The 21,629-nt window shown below is 42.6% G+C and overlaps 1 protein-coding gene across 10 annotated transcripts in view; it reads right to left on the bottom strand.

Moving 5' to 3' along the window:
• Positions 1–21,629, bottom strand: part of camta1a (calmodulin binding transcription activator 1a) — a 312,882-nt gene that overhangs the window by 122,233 nt on the left and 169,020 nt on the right. For all 10 annotated transcript variants that reach the window (XM_058052090.1, XM_058052091.1, XM_058052092.1 and 7 more), the window contains one exon: positions 10,808–10,943. In XM_058052090.1, coding sequence (XP_057908073.1) covers positions 10,808–10,943 — 136 coding nt within the window. The remainder of the gene's footprint in view (positions 1–10,807; positions 10,944–21,629) is intronic.

The raw sequence follows: 21,629 nt of genomic DNA, 5'->3' as shown, positions 1-21,629 counted from the left end.
CCTCGGTGTAAAGACGAGATGATGTCTCTATACGGTTCTTACTCCATGGAGTACAAACTGTTGTCCAAGCTTCTTTATATGTACAGTTTCTTATAAGACCGGATTATTGAAAAACACACAATTAGTAAATAGATTAGTAAATAGATAAACGAAAACGAAACCACACGACAAACCAAAACTATAGCATAAGTCTTTCGTCTTAGGGTTTCCAAAACTCATTTCGACCCACAGCAAAGTGGAATTACTTCTACAAGTCATTTTGGATGAAAAGGCAAAAAAAAACGTCAAGGGAATGTTAACTCACTTCTGGTCATGTGATGGTGACATCATTCATTCATTTTCTACCGCTTATCCTCACAAGGGGTGCTGGAGCCTATCCCAGCTGTCTTCAGGCGGGGTACACCCTGGACTGGTCGCCAGCCAATCACAGGGCACATATAGACAAACAACCATTCACACTCACATTCATACCTATGGACAATTTGGAGTCGCCAATTAACCTAGCATGTTTTTGGAATGTGGGAGGAAACCGGAGTACCCGGAACATGCAAACTCCACACAGATGGCCGAGGGTGGAATTGAACCCTGGTCTCCTTAGCTGTGAGGTCTGTGCGCTAACCACTCGATCGCCGTGCCGCCCGGTAATATTTCATATTGCATTTAATTCCTGATGATTTGCTCAAAATGTGAGAAACTGTAGTGCATTCTCTTGTGTATTCATTCATTCATTTTCTACCGCTTATCCTCATGAGGGTCGCGGGAGTGCTGGAGCCTATCCCAGCTGTCTTCGGGCGAGAGGCGGGGTACACCCTGGACTGGTTGCCAGCCAATCACAGGGCACATATAGACAAACAACCATTCACACTCACATTCATACCTATGGACAATTTGGAGTCACCAATTAACCTAGCATGTTTTTGGAATGTGGGAAGAAAACCGGAGTACCAGGAGGAAACCCACGCATACACAGGGAGAACATGCAAACTTCACACAGAGATGGCAAATGGTGGAATCGAACTCAGGTCTCAGGTGATATCATTTCTGAAAAAAAAAACAAAACAGTGTTCTATACAAAAATGATAATGATAAAATGCGGTTTTGACCTGAAAACCTTTCTATGCGGACAGCCCCTCAATCACCTTCATAATAAAGTAGGGGTCCCTTGTGGGGGGCACCTCAGCGTGACAACCCCCAGCAACATGTGGCAACAAGTGGCAAATGAAATGACAGAAGCTGTCGATAATGCACGGCATTTTGACAGCGCTTTAATTCATGTGCTCTCCACCGCAACCTTTACAAAACGATCCCCTCCATGCTGGATTGAAACGGCGATAGTGAGGTCAACACGGAAGGCGGAGAGAGGTTTTAACTGCCGCTGAGATATTACAATTGTAAAACGAAAGAAGAAAACTAATTACAATGGGCTCAAAGGAAAAGTATGGCTAAAGTGGAATTCCCCAATGGGAATGGATGGGGGAGGGGGGGTGAGGCGTTTTTACGTTGGAATGTGATGGTTCAATTGCTAATAAAACAGTCCAACCCCCATTATAGTATTATGCTGGGGATAGAAGCACATTTTAATCTCCACTGCTGAATATAAAAAGTGTAGATAACTAAAATGCATGCCTCCATTACCAACCCGGCATTCAAAAGCTAAATAATAATAATAAGGCCTTGGTGACAATTCCATTTCTATTTGGAGTGATTTTGCACATCATCATAGTGAAGATTCTATCCCACTCGTTACAGCAGAAAAGAAACATTATATTATCAAACAGCCCAAATGACAAAACCCCGACAACATACCAGGGCACGGATTAGTGATTATGCATGAAGCTTAATTAGTCGCAGTGACGTAACATCCAGTTTGAATGCAATGCAAGGCTTAACATTTTAACCATTGAGTCGTCACATGTACATATCACATGTATGTTCTTGCCTTTGACATCGATGACGTTGAAGTAGTGATGTAACCACCTTCACGATGCCACAGCAATGATGGATTCATGTTTTGTGACGTACTGTGGAACTGTGACCATGACTGATTCCTCACAGCAGAAAAAATCAGGTCCCTCCATCCATTAACGTTTACCTCGTATTGTCCCGGATAATTGAGATCTACAAAACCATAACCATCCTGTACCTTTGCACTCACTGTTGATTTCTCAGCCACACTATCTATCTATCATGAGAGCAGAGGATTAAGACATATTACCATGGTAACCAGTCTTTTAAATATTACTAATACATTGGTTTTACCTTCTCTGCAGAGAGGTATCTTAGCAGAAGTGACCGTTGTTGTGTGCGCTCCAAGGCAAGCTCGCCCAATAGTGACTATCAAAGCAAGGTTCTTCAAGACACTTCAACTGACAGCAGTTCTTCAGTTTACCGACTTTGAATATGTGCATGGAAATATAATATTTGCTTTAGGCAATACATGAATCTTGATCTTAATTTCACAGTTGACTTGGATCAGAGGTAAGCAAAAACATGGATGCCACCACCTCTTTGTTTAGGACCTTCTCACGTGTGTCTGGCAATCCTTAAATATTCTTTATTTAGCTCAGTTTTTTATTTAACAGAGACGATGTGCGAGCATGTAACAATTTTAAAATGATGATTCATTTTATTAAATCACTTTATATTTTATGAGTTTTGCATCAGTGTGTGTGTGAACGAGGTAAGACACAAATTTTCCCTGAAAATTCCATTCCATCAGTATTACCGAGGCAGTAGGGTTGAGCATTGAGAATCGATTGCAACCGAGACTACATTCCGATTCTCCAGCGATTGTTCATTTTTAAATATTTTGATTCCTACTTTTGATGACCGACCAGCCCGTTGACCGTAAAAATGGCTGCATAACACCAACGAAGAAGAAGCAGCAGGAAGAGCAGTGCAACATTTGTAGCACCATCATATGATGTACGAATATAATTAATCACCTCCAGATTCACAGTCTACAGAGTGGACACGCTATCGGACTTCTTCCAACCAGCCAGGTAAGTAAAACAAAAGATTATGTTGATCTTTTGCCAACATCCAAGCAGCAAAGATACTATAGCCTGTATTCATATTCGAAATTATACCATACCATCTTTAAATCACAATCCTTAAATAGCAACTTTGTACAAAACAACTCAATTGAACAGACATAGATCAATAATACCACAATAATACCTTGCCCAGACTCATCTATAGACAAGATATCAAAGATATTAAGCTGAATATTTTACATGGATAAAATATATAAGGTTAATTCATCAACAATCTATTGGTAAAAAAATAATCTTGAAGGTCATGTGCTATTGGAAGCCAATATTATACAGCATCCAGCATGTAGCATCAACTCCATTCCAGCCTTTGCAACTAATGTTTTGACATTTGTCTTCATTATTATCAATGAACAGAGGCGATTGAGTCACCAGCATGCTCCATTAGCTTCCTTCATTGCACAGTTGCACAGCTGAAATCACACATTAGGGTGGATCCAATGTGAAATGACAAGTTACGGGTGCAAAGGACACAGCAGCTGATAATTTAGGCGTCTGAGCAGGGGGGGGTTGAAGGGATGGTGGGGAGGTGCCAAGGCAGAGATGGGATTTAAGGAGTTGGCCAAGAACTGCAATGAATGTAAAGTTTTTTGTGAGAAGGAGGGGGCCATATGGTAGGAGCAGCCTAACATACCTTGAGAAGAAAAGCTCATTTCAATCAGTATAATTAGCCTGTGGTAATGAAATAAGTCAGAGGCACTGCCACCTTCACTTAAGAGAAAATCGATCTACGTTTGAGAGAGTTTATTAAAGCGCCGGAATAATGGGGAGATAGGATAGACTGGGTGGGTGAGTTGTTGAGGGGGGGCAAACACACATTAACAGCTAATCAGCAAAGAGGAGATAGTAACATTGGCATACAGCAGGGGTGTCCAAACTTTTTCCACGGAGGGGTGCATATTGAAAAAACAAAGGATGAGGGGGGACATTTTGCTATTTCTATATGTTTTTTTTTATATTTTGTAAAAACTAAGGTCCAATTAAAGTCAAAGCTTTGTGTAAATTATTAACATTCAAGCTTTTTTCTCTTTACATTACATTTCTCTTTACTTTAGTTTAATTATCCGCATTATTGCTTTTTTTGTTGTTTAATTATATTTCTACCATGTGTCATGGCCTGATAAAAAAAAGAGCCAAAGGTTTCCATTGAGGCTGCACGGTGGATGAGTGGTTAGCATGTTGGACACACAGTCAGGAGATCGGTTTCGGATCTCCGCTTGGCCATCTCTGTGTGGAGTTTGCATGTTCTCCCCGTGCATGTGTGGGTTTACTCCGGTTTCCTCCCACATTCCAAAAACATGCTAGGTTAATTGGCGACTCTAAAATTGTCCATAGGTATGAATGTGAGTGTGAATGGTTGTTTGTCTTTATCTGCCCTGTGATTGGCTGGCGACCAGTCCACGGTGTACCCTGCCTCTCACCCCGAGACAGCTGGGATAGGCTCCAGCATGCCTGCGACACTCGTGAGGATAAGCGGTAGAAAATGAATGAATTTGTTAATTTTCCTTGAATTATTTGTCTAATTTTATCAGTAAAAGTGTTATACTATGAGATGTATGTTCTCATGTCCCTTTTTTCAGGAGCACTTTAAACATCAGACCACATCAAATTATGTAATTTAATTTTACTGTTTTTTTTTTCATTTTTTTTATTTTTTACTAAATAAGACATCCAAATTGCAAGTCATGTTGCCAGTTTGTATGTTCCAAGTTGAAATACTGGCTTCAAATGCTTGGTGGGCCGCATGTAGCCCCCGGGCCGTAGTTTCTCCACCCCTGCCTTAAAGCATATGTGTCAAACCCGGGCCCATATTATTCAGACCTCAAACAGGGTGTACCCCGCCTCTTGGCCGTGATTGGCCAGCGACCAATGCCCGCCTCTCGCTTGAAGTCAGCTGGGATAGGCTCCAGCATACTCACGATGCTAGTGAGGATAAGCGGTATAGAAAATGGATGGATGGAAAGTTGCCATTGCCCCCCCCCCCCCCCCCCCCCCCCCCCCATTGTATAACCAATAAACATGTGCCGAAAAAAGTGACATCACGCAATTGCCAAGAATATATTACGGTAAGTTTGAATGCTTTTTTTTTGGTTGTTGTTGGAACCACAAATGAGACAAAAACATTGGGTGTGCACCCTCAATGCACCCCAGGGTTGATAAAACCGGAGTATATGTGTATGCATGTATGTGGTGCGGTGTGTTCATGTACATGTACAGTGGGGCAAAAAAGTATTTAGTCAGCCACCAATTGTGCAGGTTCTCCCACTTAAAAAGATGAGAGAGGCCTGTAATTTTCATCATAGGTACGCTTCAACTATGAGAGACAAAATGAGAAAAAAAAATCCAGATAATCACATTGTTTGATTTTTAAAGAATTTATTTGCAAATCATGGTGGAAAATAAGTATTTGGTCACCTACAAACAAGCAAGATTTGTGGCTCTCACAGACCTGTAAGTTCTTCTTTAAGAAGCTCCTCTGTCCTCCACTCGTTACCTGTATTGATGGCACCTGTTTGAACTGGTTATCAGTATAAAAGACACCTGTCCACAACCTCAGACAGTGACACTCCAAACTCCACTATGGCCAAGACCAAAGAGCTGTCAAAGGACATCAGAAACAAAATTGTAGACCTGCACCAGGCTGGGAAGACTGAATCTGCAATAGTTAAGCAGCTTGGTGTGAAGAAATCAACTGTGGGAGCAATTGTGAGAAAATGGAAGACCTACAAGACCACCGATAATCTCCCTCGATCTGGGGCTCCACGCAAGATCTCACCCCGTGGGGTCAAAATGATAACAAGAACGGTGAGCAAAAATCCCAGAACCACACGGGGGGACCTAGTGAAAGACCTGCAGAGAGCTGGGACCATATTAACGAAGGCTACCATAAGTAACACACTCCGCCGCCAGGGACTCAAATCCTGCAGTGCCAGACGTGTCCCCCTGCTGAAGCCAGTACATGTCCAAGCCCGTCTGAAGTTTGCTAGAGAGCATTTGGATGATCCAGAAGAGGATTGGGAGAATGTAATATGGTCAGATGAAACCAAAATAGAACTTTTTGGTATCAACTCAACTCGTCGTGTTTGGAGGAGAAAGAATGCTGAGTTGCATCCAAACAACACCACACCTACTGTGAAGCATGGGGGTGGAAACATCATGCTCTGGGGCTGTTTTTCTGCAAAGGGACCAGGACAACTGATCCGTGTAAATGGGAGAATGAATGGGGCCATGTATCGTGAGATTCTGAATGAAAACCTTCTTCCATCAGCAAGGGCACTGAAGATGAAACGTGGCTGGGTCTTTCAGCATGACAACGATCCCAAACACACCGCCCGGGCAACGAAGGAGTGGCTTCATAAGAAGCATTTCAAGGTCCTGGAGTGGCCTAGCCAGTCTCCAGATCTCAACCCCATAGAAAATCTTTGGAGGGAGTTGAAAATCCGTGTTGCCCAGCGACAGCCCCTAAACATCACTGCTCTAGAGGCGATCTGCATGGAGGAATGGGCCAAAATACCTACAACAGTGTGTGAAAATCTTGTGAAGAGTTACAGAAAACGTTTGATCTCTGTCATTGCCAACAAAGGGTATATCACAAAGTATTGAGATGAACTTTTGTTTTTGACCAAATACTTATTTTCCACCATGATTTGCAAATAAATTCTTTAAAAATCAAACAATATGATTATCTGGATTTTTTTTTCTCATTTTGTCTCTCATAGTTGAAGCGTACCTATGATGAAAATTACAGGCCTCTCTCATCTTTTTAAGTGGGAGAACTTGCACAATTGGTGGCTGACTAAATACTTTTTTGCCCCACTGTATTTGTGTCACTAATAAAGGAGCCACTCTGCCACATTTGGTTGTAGTTTAGCATAAAAGCTTTATGTGTAATTGAATGTTTCACCAAAAGAGGAGTTTGCACTCCTACTTCACAGAAAGCAGCGAATGCTAGTGCTACATTATGCCCAATAAGGCCAAAACCCTGAATTGAGATGACATCATAGGTGAATGAAACCAATCAACACTTGCAGCCACCGAGGCCCCTGACAGATTGGTGACCACCGGATATACCCGTGCGAGCGGTGGCAAAAGACCCTCATGACAATTTGGGTGCGTAAACAACTCTGGCTCGGTGGGCCAGAGTGGTGGGTGAGATAATCACTGACGGACATCTCTCCTCAGGTGACCCAAATGCATGCCGTGTGCTGCGGGTGCTGCTTGCTCATTTATCCAGCCGTCTGGCCAACTCACCTGGAGTGATGTGGGAGACGTCAGGAAGGCAGGCTGCTATTTCACGGCCTGTTAAGCGCTAATTCCGCAACATGCCCTGCGCTCCAATTTTAGGGAACAGGGAGCATTACCACCCAGCTCAAGGTTCTGTCTGTCTGGATGGTGGACTTGGAGGGTAGTGGAGGGTGGAGGAGAGAAAGGGCAGTCGGGAGAAAGAGAAGTAGAGGAGAAAACAGGGCCGTGACATATTTGGTGAAGAATTAAAAGACTGAGAGACCAAAGACACACAGGGGAAGGAAGAGACTTAACACAGTAAAGTGTAGAGATTGAAAGAGGAGGGAGGGAAGCCAACACGGGTTGCTGAGCCAGCACTGCAAAGCGGACAGGACAGACATCTACTTTTTCCATGCTAGGCTGCTTTAGGCAGCCCCCAGAAAATGCCTCAGCCTCATAGTTCCTCATGTCCTGGAACACGTCACCGAGCATCAGGAGCTTGAACCATGTCTTCCCTGTATGCTGAACTTGGCTCATATAATGTCTATTCTTATAGTCTTTAATACTGGTGTACGATAATCAGCATATACTGTTTTAGTGCTGTGGATTTATTCGTTATGTTTGACGGTGTCATATACTAATCCTAACCTTTGAAATACTACTGAGAAACTGATAATATCTATTTATGTATCTGCATTGTACAGATTAAACTCCAAACTAAAGCCAGCGCAATGCAACAAAATGGAGAGCAGTGAAGCATACAAGCATATTCAAGAGTCAAACAGGATGCTGAGTAAGAAAAAAAAAATCATATATGTTGGCAAGTCTGCACTAATATTGAAAGTCCTCTCACGTCCCCCCTGACAGTTCACTGTGCTTCCCCCAAGGGGGCCCCACCCGGTATTTGAGAAGCACTGGTATAGAGGAATGTGTTTTTACTAGGGCTGTCACATGATTAATCGCAGTTAAAGAGTTAACCATTGGGCCATTTTAGCTATTGCTGTTGTTTGTGTGGAAAATAGAAGAATTCATTTGTTTTTGTGTTGTTAGGCTCTTCACTGATGTCCAGTGGTCTCCTTGTGATAACCTGCTGATAAACATGGGATCTTCCCATGGTGCCCCAAACTCCAAAATAACCACTACCCCCTTCTTAGTAGTATCTGAAATACAAAAATACATATGAACAACAATAAATGATGCACACAGAGCAAGGAACAATTTGTGTCCTTTTTTGTGAGGCATTCAGGCACACTCGAATTTTGAGTGTTAGGCGCTAATTGCTTGTTTAATTTTATTCACGTAGCCCCGAATGGGGTATAACATGTGTAACTAAAATAGCATTTAATGTGACAAAACATTGTGTGCCCAATGGTTATTTACAAGTAAGGTGATTTGTAAGCAATATTCAAGTAATAGACAAGTTCATAAGTACCTTAAAGTATAACAGGTGTCAAGCTAAAGAGTGAATGCGCAAGTTAATGAGCTCATTACAGTGACGTTCCTCGTTTTGTATGGAAAATGGCGGATTTGTCATCCGTGGCGATGTATGAATTAGCAAATTATAAGTGCATATTGTTAAGAGATGCACATGAGTCCTGTGAACAGCCAAAACATGTGTTAAATAGAGTGAATATGGCGTGTAAGGTGATGCTTGTGTTCCGGGAAATCGATAAGACATACTGATACAAGTGAGCTGACTAAAGTCATACCATACTGGTGAAACTGTCAGATGATGTAAAAATATATAAGAACTCAAACAAATGTGTGTATAAATCCCAGCAGGTTATCGGACCACTGCAGGACCAGCGATGACACCGAGCCATTTCCTCAGAGTGACAAATATCTGGAGGAGCGCAGACACGGAGCAAAGCGCCTACTGGGAGAACGCCTGAGCTTTGTCATACTGTGTGACATAAACACCAGTGCCTGAGGTGTGTGCTACAAGTCATGCTTTTGTGTGTCTACACGGGCACTCATAAATCAAAAATCTAAACACATAAATACATCTGCTGTACATCACTCCTGGTCCAGAACCCCAAACTTCACCACTATTGACAACAAGAAAAGCAAAGTTTCAAGTTGTACGACTGATACATCAGCTTCGCTGCATCAACATTTCGCGCCACTAGCGCAGATCAAACAGAAATAAACCGGGGAGAGCCAAAAATAGATACAACTGGGTGTTTTATAGCTTATGTGGGAGGTGACTGGAGTGGGGTGAGAGAGCGCTTGCTGCTCAGTACTGCTTTGAACAAGCAAGATTAATGTAGGCTCTCCGGAGCAACGGCAACATCCAGAGTCTTAATAAGGTACAAACAATCGGCTCCACTCCACTGGTTTCCTAGGGAAAACTATTGTTGTGCTGCATTGTGTCCTGGTGAGGCTCCTTGGAGACAGCAGCATGCGACCGTCTCCATTACCGACCAGGAAGGCCTCACCGATGACAAAAAGGTTGCCCATCTCCAGACTCAAGCCATGTTTCCACCAAGTTCAGTTTGCCAAGGATCAGTAAAACAAGACGACAAGTGATCAACAAATAGGAACACAATTAAATTGTTAAAAAGGAACCTCCCAGACCATTGAGGTTGGTATCAATGGTACCAAAGTACCAAGGGGGTCTCTTCATTACCTTTATTTATTATTTATTCTACGCTTATCCTCACAAAGGTTGCGGCGGTGCTGGAGCCTATGCCAGCTGTCTTCGGGCGAGAGGCGGGGTACACCCTGGACTGGTCGCCAGCCAATCACAGGGCACATATAGACAAACAACCATTCACACTCACATTCATACCTATGGACAATTTGGAGTCGCCAATTAACCTAGCATGTTTTTGGAATGTGGGAGGAAACCGGAGTACCCGGAGAAAACCCACGCATGCACGGGGAGAACATGCAGACTCCACACAGAGATGGCCGAGGGTGGAATTGAACCCTGGTCTCCTAGCTGTGAGGTCTGCGCGCTAACCACTCGACCGCCGTGCCGCCCGGTAATATTTCATATTGCATTTAATTACTGATGATTTGCTCAAAATGTGAGAAACTGTAGTGAATTCTCTTGTGTATTCATTCATTCATTTTCTACCGCTTATCCTCATGAGGGTCGCGGAGGTGCTGGAGCCTATCCCAGCTGTCTTTGGGTGAGAGGCGGGGTACACCCTGGACTGGTCGCCAGCCAATCACAGGGCACATATAGACAAACAACCATTCACACTCACATTCATACCTAAGGACAATTTGGAGTCGCCAATTAACCTAGCATATTTTTGGAATGTGGGAGGAAACCGGAGTACCCGGATGCACGGGGAGAACATGCAAACTCCACACAGAGATGGCCAAGGGTGGGATTGAACCCTGGTCTCCTTGCTGTGAGGTCTAACCACTCATCCGCCGTGCAGCCCCAATACCTTTATATGATAAAAAAAAAAAACACTAAACTAAAACCTTAACAGTGCAACTTGGTGGAAACGTGGCTAAACAGACCATGACGTCTTCCCACAGCCATGCACCCAAACTCTGGCCTGCAGACTCACCTCAACTCCTTGCACTTTCAGCTTCATGTGATCCTCCCGTGTGGTCTTCCCATCTTTCCTCTTCTTCCAACAGTAGCCATCCTTTCTGTACTTCACTTTTTTGCGATTGTACAATATCATCGACCCATTCTGCGGCCTGCAACCATGGCGACAAGACAAAGACCAGGAGAAAATGCGGTGAATAATTGTCAGGCAAAGATCATACAGAATCATACAGAAAGAAGGCATGTACCATAAAAGAGAATGCACCAGTGGCTTTAATGATAGATTTTTATGGTTTTTCAGCTGGTAATGTATAAAGCGCTTTGCAACATGCGTGTCGGAACCCGTGTGTGTGTGTGTGTGTGTGTCTATGAGTAGCTTCAATGACTCTTGTTCACCCGGAGTAAAATGCACGAGTGCCACACGTTCTTCCTTATCTTTCATTCATCCAACCTAAATGAGTAGCAGTGTTGGAAGTCCCAAGAGAGAATAGAAGATTCTCCTTCACACTCCATTCATAATTCATTCTCCCTTCACCAGACCACAGCCTGGAGGCTCATCATGATATAATGTAACTGATGATAATCTGCCTTTCTGCTTCGATTTGTAACAGAGACATTTGGTGCTCAGTGTTGAACATTAGCAGAAAGTGTAACATAAAACATTTACGACTCACTCAACAATTACAGAGCAATTGGACAGAGATGTGTGTGTGTGTGTGTGTTTGTGTATTGTGGCTCGGCCCCCGTATCATGAGGATGAATCTGTGCATATGCCACACTTGCACATCAGTTTAACACCCAAATGCTCTTTTTGCAAAGACACACACACACACACACATTCTGCACTCACAGCTGCTATGATTTGGAGCACTCCCAAATGAGAGAGCGCGCGGTGGCTTGCTGTGAATGAGCAGTAGAAGGAGAGAGAAAGAGAAAGTAACATCCAGTCAGCTGCTGGGCCTGGCTACCTTTTGAGCTCATCACATGCATAAGCACAGTACACACACACAAACACACACACACCTAAACAGAAAAAGTCTCATCAAAGCCAAGAACAAAAGCCGGGTAGATTTTTGTCTCAAGGAACAATTTCCATAATAAGAAACCCCAACGATTGTTTTCCATTCTTTTATTTATTTATTATTCTGAAATGTTTATTTATAACGGCGTACAGCATTTTGCAGGAATGCCTTTGGGGGCTAGGGTGCTTGTTTATCTTAGTATCACTCATCAATCACTTCCTCAGCCCGTTCTCAGAGGCCAGGATTGGTGGGGGGGTCGGTCCTCCCCGCAGTCCCTCCTCTGTGGCCCCAGACAACATTTTCTAATGAGAGATGCCACTCACACACGGATGAGCTCCCTTACGAGTTTGTAGCTTTTTCCTTACGACTTCCACTCTCCAGCGTCAACTCCCACTTCTCTGTCTTTAATACATCTAAGGATCCTTGACCTGCCATCTTCTTGTTATGACCCTCCCTCGAATCCTATTGGTTGTTTTGAGGACTGTTTGAGATCCTAATTGTGTTTTTGAGAAGTTTACACCGTCATTAACGAAATGAAAGGTAGCACGGTAACAAACTTTGCTTCATATAGAAGTACTTATGCAGATTTGCATCCTTCATGTCAAATGAAGGAGAGTCATAAGCACTCGGCTCTAGAAGAGCCACATCACAGCGTGGTACTTTTGTTTATTCCGATATCACTCGGAGTTTTTGCCCTTCAAGAGATACATGCAACGTGTACTCCTCAAAACATAGCCCTGCATGAGACAAAAAGATGGGCACGGATGAGATAAGGCAGAAAATCAAATGACACAGGGCTATCTGATCTCCTCCAGAGCTCTGAAAATTGGGGTGAGGCTTTGGTGTCAGAGGCTCCATGCCATTTTTATCAGCTCGGTTCAAAAAAAGGTAGCTATTTTGGAGGCTCCGTTAGGTAGATGCTCTTTTCAATTCAAGGCACTTTGGATGGAGAGGAACGAGCCCAAACACACTCTGAGACCGAGGCCGGTCTGAAATAAAAGCTTTGGCAACATTAGGTGTCTCCTTCCCCCCCCCGCTGTCTCTAACGTCTCCCACCCACTCCTTTCGTGCCACTGTATGCGTAGTGGATTCAATTAATCTTATCAGAATTCTACATATTTATACATGAGAGGGGAAAGCTAAATTCTCTGTTATCATAGAAGCGTGACAGGAGGCCTTCTGTCTCAAATGCCTAAATGTGCCAGATTAATATGGAAATGTGGACCTCAGACCAGCTCCACAGCTGCTTCTCTCCTCTGTGGACTTTGCAGTGATAATAAGCTTTACCCTCAGGGTGGTGTAAGGCCTTGTTCGCCCCTTTGGGATTCATACATTTACCCAGGTAATGGCATTCGCTCAATCACATTTGTTCATTTGAGGAAGTCAAAGGAAGGCGGGGGTGTTGGGGGTAATTTGGCTTTATGAGGACGGCAGCATGCATAATAAAGCCAAAAGCAGGGACCCCTGTCCCATTTCTCATGGGCTGAGCTCAACTTTCTAAAGGCCAATTGGCACCAAAATGATAAATGATAAAAATGATAAATGGGTGACTGAGATCCAACATGGATCCGTGGGAAGAAACTATAGCAAGATCCCCTGTGGAAGTGCACAATTACTCCAAAGCGCAATCACACAGAGTCAGGTATAAATATATATATATATATATATATATATATATATATATATATATATATATATATATATATATATATATATATATATATATATATATATATATATATATATATATATATATATATATATATATATATATATATATATATATATATTAACAGAATCCAAAACACTAAGCAGGTGTAGTCTCCACCAATGTATTCCTGTTGTGTGGCATGCATATAATGGTAAGAAATGTTCATGTAATAGTGGTGGCCTGCCACTAATTAATTTTGATCGCCACAGATCAATTTGGCACCAACTAAGAATTCTCCATGTTTATGCGAGGTTTTGTTTTTGAAACCATTTCCTAGTGTCACTTCCGATTTTTGTCTGTGTGTGTTACAATTAGTAATGCTATTATCTATTATCTTTAGTGCGTAAATCATTGCTGATTTAAGTTTTCTGACATTTTAAGAGATATTTTGAAAGTATTAATGGTTTCTCCCAATGCTCTGATATCATTATAGTTGGAATGACAGCTGTGTTTATTTAATAAATAGCATCTGACTGCTATTACGGCTGACCTGCATCGGTTTTTGACGGGCTACGCCAAACTTCTTTCAACCGATCACATAAACAAAACAATAAATGGCGTCGACATTATGCCAATATTGAAGCAGCACATAACGGATACACACGGATACGGTGGCCAATTCAAATATCCAGCTAGCATCATGCTGTGTATTTTACCTGATGTTAGCACTAGCTTTAAACGAGGAAACGGATATGTGCTGCCATTCAGTTAACATGTACAGTATATAAGATGGAGACATTAACTTTATTTAATTGAAGTAATGCACCGTGTGTACACTTCAAAGTCGATTGGTCCATCTCATAACTTTCGGAACCCCAGGGTGCAGTAATTCCATACATAAGTTTCAGATATTAACTGTTAGTTGTCCTCATTAAGGCTGCACGGTGTTCGTGTGGTTAGCATGCATACCTCACAGCTAGGAGACCACGGTTCAATTCTCTGTGTGGAGTTTGCATGTTCTCCCCGTTCTCCCCGGGTTTTCTCCGGGTACTCCGGTTTCCTCCCACATTCCAAAAACATGCTAGGTTAATTGGCAAATTGTCCATAGTTATGAATGTGAGTGTGAATGGTTGTTTGTCTATATGTGCCCTGTGATTGGCTGGCGACCAGTCCAGGGTGTACCCCGCCTCTCGCACGAAGACAGCTGGGATAGGCTCCAGCACGCCCGCAACCCTCGTGAGGAAAAGCAGTTGAAAATGAATTAATGAATGAATGTCCTCACTAACACATTATGATGGGACTTTTTGAGGGGGTTGCACATATGCATATCAATTTTATGATGACATTGTCTGCAGCCCTGCGGGAAACACTGATTTCTGTCAAATGTGCCACAGAGAAAATATTCCTCTGTTGGTAAACCTGTTTAGCAGTAATAGCCGGGCTCCTGCCGCCCCTTTCCCACTCTGCCCCCGAGTTTGATTAATACCATGCATGCTGTTATTCTCTCCCGCAAGCTCAACTGGCAGTATTTAAGGAAAGGAAGAGGAGAGGATAAGAAGAGGAAGATGAGTGCTACTCCATCGAGGCTTTGGAGGTCGGAGGGCGAGCTGGTTTGGGCCTACGGTGGCTCGGGAGGAGGAAACACATGCTGTTCTCAATTACCCATCGAAGCCTTCAGAAATCTCAGCCTGTAGTGTAGTATGTCAACAACAACAACACTTCCACCTACTCATCCAAAAACACTTACAGCGCATTCCTCCTATTGGGGTTTCACACACACACACACACACACACACACACACACACACATCTACACACACACTGACCCGAGTAAATATGAGGCACAAATATGCCCTTGGGCACTCCCACACTCCCACACTCCAAGTTGCTAGTAACCCTGTTGCTCCATGCGGGGATAACATTAATAGCAAAAGGAGTGACAGAACATCAATACCACTATGATGCTTTCCATTACTGCTGCTGTCAATCACTACTGAAACATACATCCAGCGTGTTAAAAGACTTATGAAAGTGGCAACTGACACACATCTGCTGCGGTCGCCGCAGCGAAGAGGTACAGTAAGTCCACATGTAATGCAATTAGACTTCAAGCAACAGTGCTGCATTATATGGTACATCATCCCCCCCGCCTCCTCCGGCTCCTATCTGGACACAGTGCGCGTAACAGATGACTCGCAGATAAGCCTGTCCCTTCAGCCCTGCAAAAAAAATGAATCTGCAAGTGGGGTGTTTGCTAAAACTACTTTAAATGTAAATCTGCCACGGCCTGTGGATTTAGAGTCAGTGCCTGTTCGGGCTCATATACACCCGCGTGCACACACACACACACACATATACACACATTTTCTCTCACATTTCTCTTCAACTGACAATGAGGTACCTTGGCAAGTTGGTGTATTGGTCTGTCAACACTCCGACTAATACCTGATTATACATATTATATACATACGCTATGTAACAGGCTTTTTTTTTTCAATCGACTGGAAGTTACGGATCATGTTTGATTAAAATCACATTATTCCTCTTGCTTTCTAATTCTCACTTTATGGACAAGCAGAAAGGTCACCATCATATTTACGAGGAAACAACAATCTGCATTTGTCATGAACTAGATGGAAATGAATGATGAAACAGAGTTTGCCAAATGTATTATCATATACTGTGCTAAATATTTGTTTTCTATAATTACAAAGGGGAGGGGTATGGGTCTCTGACAGTGTGCCTCATCTCGTTTCCTTGCTATAGAAAACTGCCAGTGATTGTGACAGAACTTGGACCATCCTTTTTTCAGATAAGTAGAATTATTTGAAAACTAATCACATAGTTTAAACGGTCCCTAATATGATGAATCAACTTTGCTTAAATTTGTTAAACATTGTCTGTAATTATGGTGTATATTGTTCGAGTTTAGCAATAAATCACATTTATAGGTTGTGACATCATCAAGGTAACACCTCTCAGCTGAAGGAAAGTATAAGGAAATACATTTTTGATCAAAATAGCAGTCATGGGAAAATGTTGTGTTGCTGCTGGATGTTCACAATATCCGAGTGATACTGTAAGTTGGTTTTATTTTCCAAAAGAGGAAGCTTTAAGACAACAATAGATAAAGTAAGCACACAAAACAACAATAGACCACCTTGAGTTCTGTCCTTTGCAGTGATAATTTCACTGATGACTGCTTCAAAGCAACACCTTTACAAGAAGAATTTGGTTTGAAAGTGCGATATAAACGCATTTTTAATAAGGTTGCTATCTGCACGGTGCACATAAAAACTGTGACGAACATTCGTCCTCGACATGAGGCCACAATTACAATGAAAAACCTCTTTACACTCATTAAGAAGCTGGTTTAAAACAGTAATTGAAGGATAATCAACTCTAGAGTAATTTACACTTACCATTCTATGTTTAGAAAATTACTAATCTTCATCTTCATATCTTAAGACTTGGATCCATATCTGCAAGTTCTCTATTTCATCTCCAAATGTCTCCTCCTCCGCAAAACTTTTGACACATTGATCAAACCTTTGCTATAATCACTGTAAACATCCCGTTCTAAAATTTAACAATATGGAAAATAATTACAAACATCCATCTTTTGTGCCGTTTATCTTCACTGGGGTTGTGAGGGGTATGCTGGTGCCAATCCAGGTGACTTTAGGCGAGAGGCGGGGTACACTCTGGACCGGTCGCCAGTCATAATTCCAAACAATATATAAGATACCTTATTTAAGCAAAGATGATGAATCATGATAGGGAACTATAAGAACACTATAAATGATCGTTTAGCTTTGCTGCTGTGTCTCTGTCCCTATAAGACCTTGTGTGGGGGGGCAAAGGATGTTGGTTTACTGCATATATTGTAAGCTCATGCTCTTATCTGGTCCACAGTCGCCCTGCAGAAAGCAAGGGAGGGAGACAGGTGACTTGGACACGATGCTGCACTGATAATACTAAGCACATTTCATGCACATTTCAGGGAAGCTGCTGTCATTCCTCAGATGTAAAGCTCTCTGCTCATGCCACCAGGACATAATTCACAAATAACAATGTTGTTGGCTGGCTACACCACTCCATTCTCTGTCAACACGTACACCTCAGAGCTTTGATGTCCCCTGCATAGGTGACAAAGAATTTGAATTTCAAGAGCTTGTATGCTTTCCGGCTGTGAAGACATTTCCTATTCATTCCTGAAATGCAGACGACGGCTGTATGTGCTGAAAAGGATTCTGCAACATTGGTGTGAGCAATAGCTATAGTATATTCAGACTTCAGTTGGAATGAAGGCTTAGTGTAGGACTAGACTAAGGAGACAATGACTAAAATAGTCCATGCAAAGCTTCGCATGTTATCACCCATTGTTCTGGATAGTGAAAAAAATTCCAGGATTACATTTTGTAAAGACACATTCTATACTCACAGTACGTGCGGCAAGGCTTATCTGTGTCACATTATTCAGTTGAACTTCTACTATGACGCTTATACGATGCAAAAGGAAGTAACACTTGTGCAATGGTCGAGGCCTGTGTAAAAGAACCATTTTTTTTTGTATATGAACATGTAACGGAACAAGATGATTTGCATGTGGTAGTCACAAAAAATTAAAATCAGGTTCAATCAGCGGTCAGTGCTGCAGAATTGTTTTTACACATAAAATATGTACAATGTGGATTCATGTTTGTGATGCAATTGACAATGTGGAGACAGACGTTTTTATGTAAACATGCATGTCTTATCCGTTGGTTGGAAGTACCTTGTTTACAGGTAAATATTACTCATCAAATTACTGCATACTTTTCTCCATCCGTATACAATGTGAACGTAACTTTTTTTTTTAAAGTAGGGCATACTGACATCAGTCTCTCTCCAGAGAGTATAGGGCAGAGACAAGATGTGGGCAAGGACATTGTCTCCTCCCCCATCTAGCCTCATGCCAGAATGAGTTTATGGATCAACTGGACATGGCCCTCCCTGTCTCTCCTCCAGGCAGTGCCATCACTGTGGCACTGTCCTTCCTCCATTGATCCTCTCAAATGACGGAGCACATCTTCGGCCAGCTATTGAACCGTTTATGATTAATTCAGAATCTTGCCTTGTCCACAAAAAAAAAAGCCAAAAGCACAACACAGACTGGGAAAAAGACAGAGGTGAAAAGAAGCACCGAGGTCAAAATAACTCTCCTTTTCCACTTTTAAAGGTGAGATTGAATTACGGAGTTAGGAGTGATGCTGTACAAGCTGGAGAGGTTAGAAGAATGAGGTAGAAAAAAAAAAAGGAAGAAGCTATTCCTCCTCTCCCCTCCCTAGTTTCTTGGTCCTATTTTTAGTCAGGAGGATAGAACGGTGGGGTGGAGGGGTAGAGACGTTGAAATTGAGCTGTAACTCTATCTGTGTGCCGGAGCGAATCAGAAAGTCTATCCCACCTTTCACCTATGAATCACATCTTTCTGTGCCCCGTCTGGTCACCATACCATCCAAAGACAGGCATCATAGGATTATTTGGAGCCCAGGGCTCGACGGCACCCACAGGCAGGGTGTATAGCGGTAGATTTGGGGGGGTAGCAGGATAGACACCATCCATGACCATGTGATGGTGGCCATGCAGACCAAGTCTCATTTCTGACTTGCGGTGGCTGTGGTACGCCACCGCCGGTGAGTTGCGGTGGGTTGTTTGTTTTGATGAAAATAGCAGTCATGGGAAAAAATGTTGTGTGGCTGCTGGATGTTCATCATACCAGGCCCTTGGGGGAGGGCCAGAAACGTTTCTGGCCTACGCATGGAGAGCAAAATAAAGCCCATCTATGATATGTATCTATGTATGACATCACAAACCTCCAGTTTTGCAACGCCCTCTGAAACTGAGCGTTTTGAGCCATCCCTAACTTCCTTTGGGGCTGACTCCCAAATGCGCAAACCTCATTATCTCAAACTTTGGCATCGTTTAACATGAGAATAAAACTTTCTAGCTATTTGTAGGTCACAAAAGTGAAAAACGCATAATAGGTTCCTTTTAAGATTTCTTACCAAATCTTAATTTAAGATTTCTTACCTAATAAAATTTATAGACAAGAAATTTAAATACAAAGTCTATACGTTTATCACCAAATTACAAAATAAAAACCATTTATTTCACAATGTGACATCTGACTACCATGTACTATAAAAAGAAATGAAAGTCATTTTAATTTCAAACAGGAAATACTATCAGTCGCTAAAATCTCAAGCAATGTGCTGATCAGCGGGGAGTTTCATTTTCGAGATGCTTTTAACTAATTTCCTTGCATTATTTGCTGATTACTTGCTTGTGTTTTTATTGTTCTCCCCCAAGCTTTGATCATTTTATTATTTTTATGTTCTTACTTGCCTCTTTCATTCATTCTATCTTCATGATCCGCGAAGCACTTTGGGTTGCCTTTTATTAATGTGCTAAATAAATAAACTCGCTTTAACTTGTTTTTTTTACGCCAATGACAGTATTATGGTGGTGCCATTTGGAATGCGGGAATTCAACTCTACTGCAGCGTAGGACTGCGCTGAATTGATAGGTGGTCATTACAAGAAGTACAGAAGCACAGAAAAAGACTAAAATGTATTGCTAGCAGTGATAACCGGTATTTATATTGTAAGGATATTAGTTTGTTCTGATGCCAGCGACATTAGTATTAGTTATTCCATGGATCAAATATTCAATCATCAATGAATAAGTTATAGTCTGCATAAATAGTATCAGGGTGTGCGCACATTATGGTCAATATTCTTTCATTCTTTTTGGTATGTTTTATTATGATGAGGGCGGCACGGTGGTCTAGTGGTTAGCGCGCAGACCTCACAGCTTGGACACCAGGGTTCAATTCCACCCTCGGCCATCTCTGTGTGGAGTTTGCATGTTCTCCCCGTGCTTGCGTGGGTTTTCTCCGGGTACTCCGGTTTCCTCCCACATTCCAAAAACATGCTAGGTTAATTAGCGACTCCAAATTTTCCATAGGTATGAATGTGAGTGTGAATGGTTGTTTGTCTATACGTGCCCTGTGATTGGCTGGCGACCAGTCCAGGGTGTACCCCACCTCTCGCCCAAAGACAGCTGGGATAGGCTCCAGCACCCCCGTGACCCTCGTGAGGAAAAGCGGTAGAAAATGAATGAATGAATGAATGATTATGATGACCTCTGACACATGGATGTATATCTGAGGGCACTCCACTCTGTCTCTGATGCATCGGCTGGGGCTCTGACCTCATATGCACACACACACACACACTCGAGTGAACATAAGTCAACTTCACATCTCTTGGGTAGACACACACACACACATTAATAGGCTACACACACACACACACACAATGAAGATGACAGACTGCGTACGCCTGGCTTTGTTTATCTACTTCTGTCCGGCTACTGATTCTCACCACATCTACATGGCTCCCACAAACACACATCTGAATACACTCATAGTAGTACTCAAGTAGTCAGAGAGGTAAGCCTCCAATCATGGCCACCTCTGGCTGCTCATTTTCTAAGTTCAGCGGACCATGGAGCTCTCACACAGTAAATCACATCAACACACTCTGCTCCATAAATGATCCGCTGCCATTCCCTTTCCCCCCCCTCCTCTTATCCCTTGAACATCGTCACACACGGCGCACATGTACACACATGGCAGCGCGGCGTAATAAATGCCATACACTTTGGAGTGGATGAGACACACTTGCAATGAGCATCTAACCAAACCTGGCTGGAAGTTAATCCCTCATTTTCCCACCACTATAAAAAGCTGTGTCTGGAAAAGAAAGCGCTTCTCCACACGCCCTCCAGCAACTTTTACATGGAGGCTGATTGACTGGTCCCCCTATATTTGACACACCGGCTCATCAGTCACCTGTGTAGCAGAGAGAATTTGGGTGATTGACTGTTGGTGGTGGTAGTCATAAAAGCAACAGTCAACAGCGGGGAAAGAGTTTCCTTCTGGGTCTTGTATACAGGTTGGGGTAAGAGACTTCACTTGAATTGGATCTATGTTTTATTCATCAATGTGGTACATGCACTTACAAATGTATCATCAACCGCTCATATTTCTTCTGAACAATATATGCAGTTGGGTTTTCTTTGAACAAGGATATGGAGGTGTAAGGAAGCTCAGGGAGATC

The sequence above is a fragment of the Doryrhamphus excisus genome, chromosome 16 (assembly GCF_030265055.1).
Source record: "Doryrhamphus excisus isolate RoL2022-K1 chromosome 16, RoL_Dexc_1.0, whole genome shotgun sequence".
NCBI classification, from domain to species: domain Eukaryota; kingdom Metazoa; phylum Chordata; class Actinopteri; order Syngnathiformes; family Syngnathidae; genus Doryrhamphus; species Doryrhamphus excisus.
The sequence above is the reverse complement of the archived record's forward strand: the minus strand, read 5'-3'. Positions and strand labels throughout refer to the sequence as shown.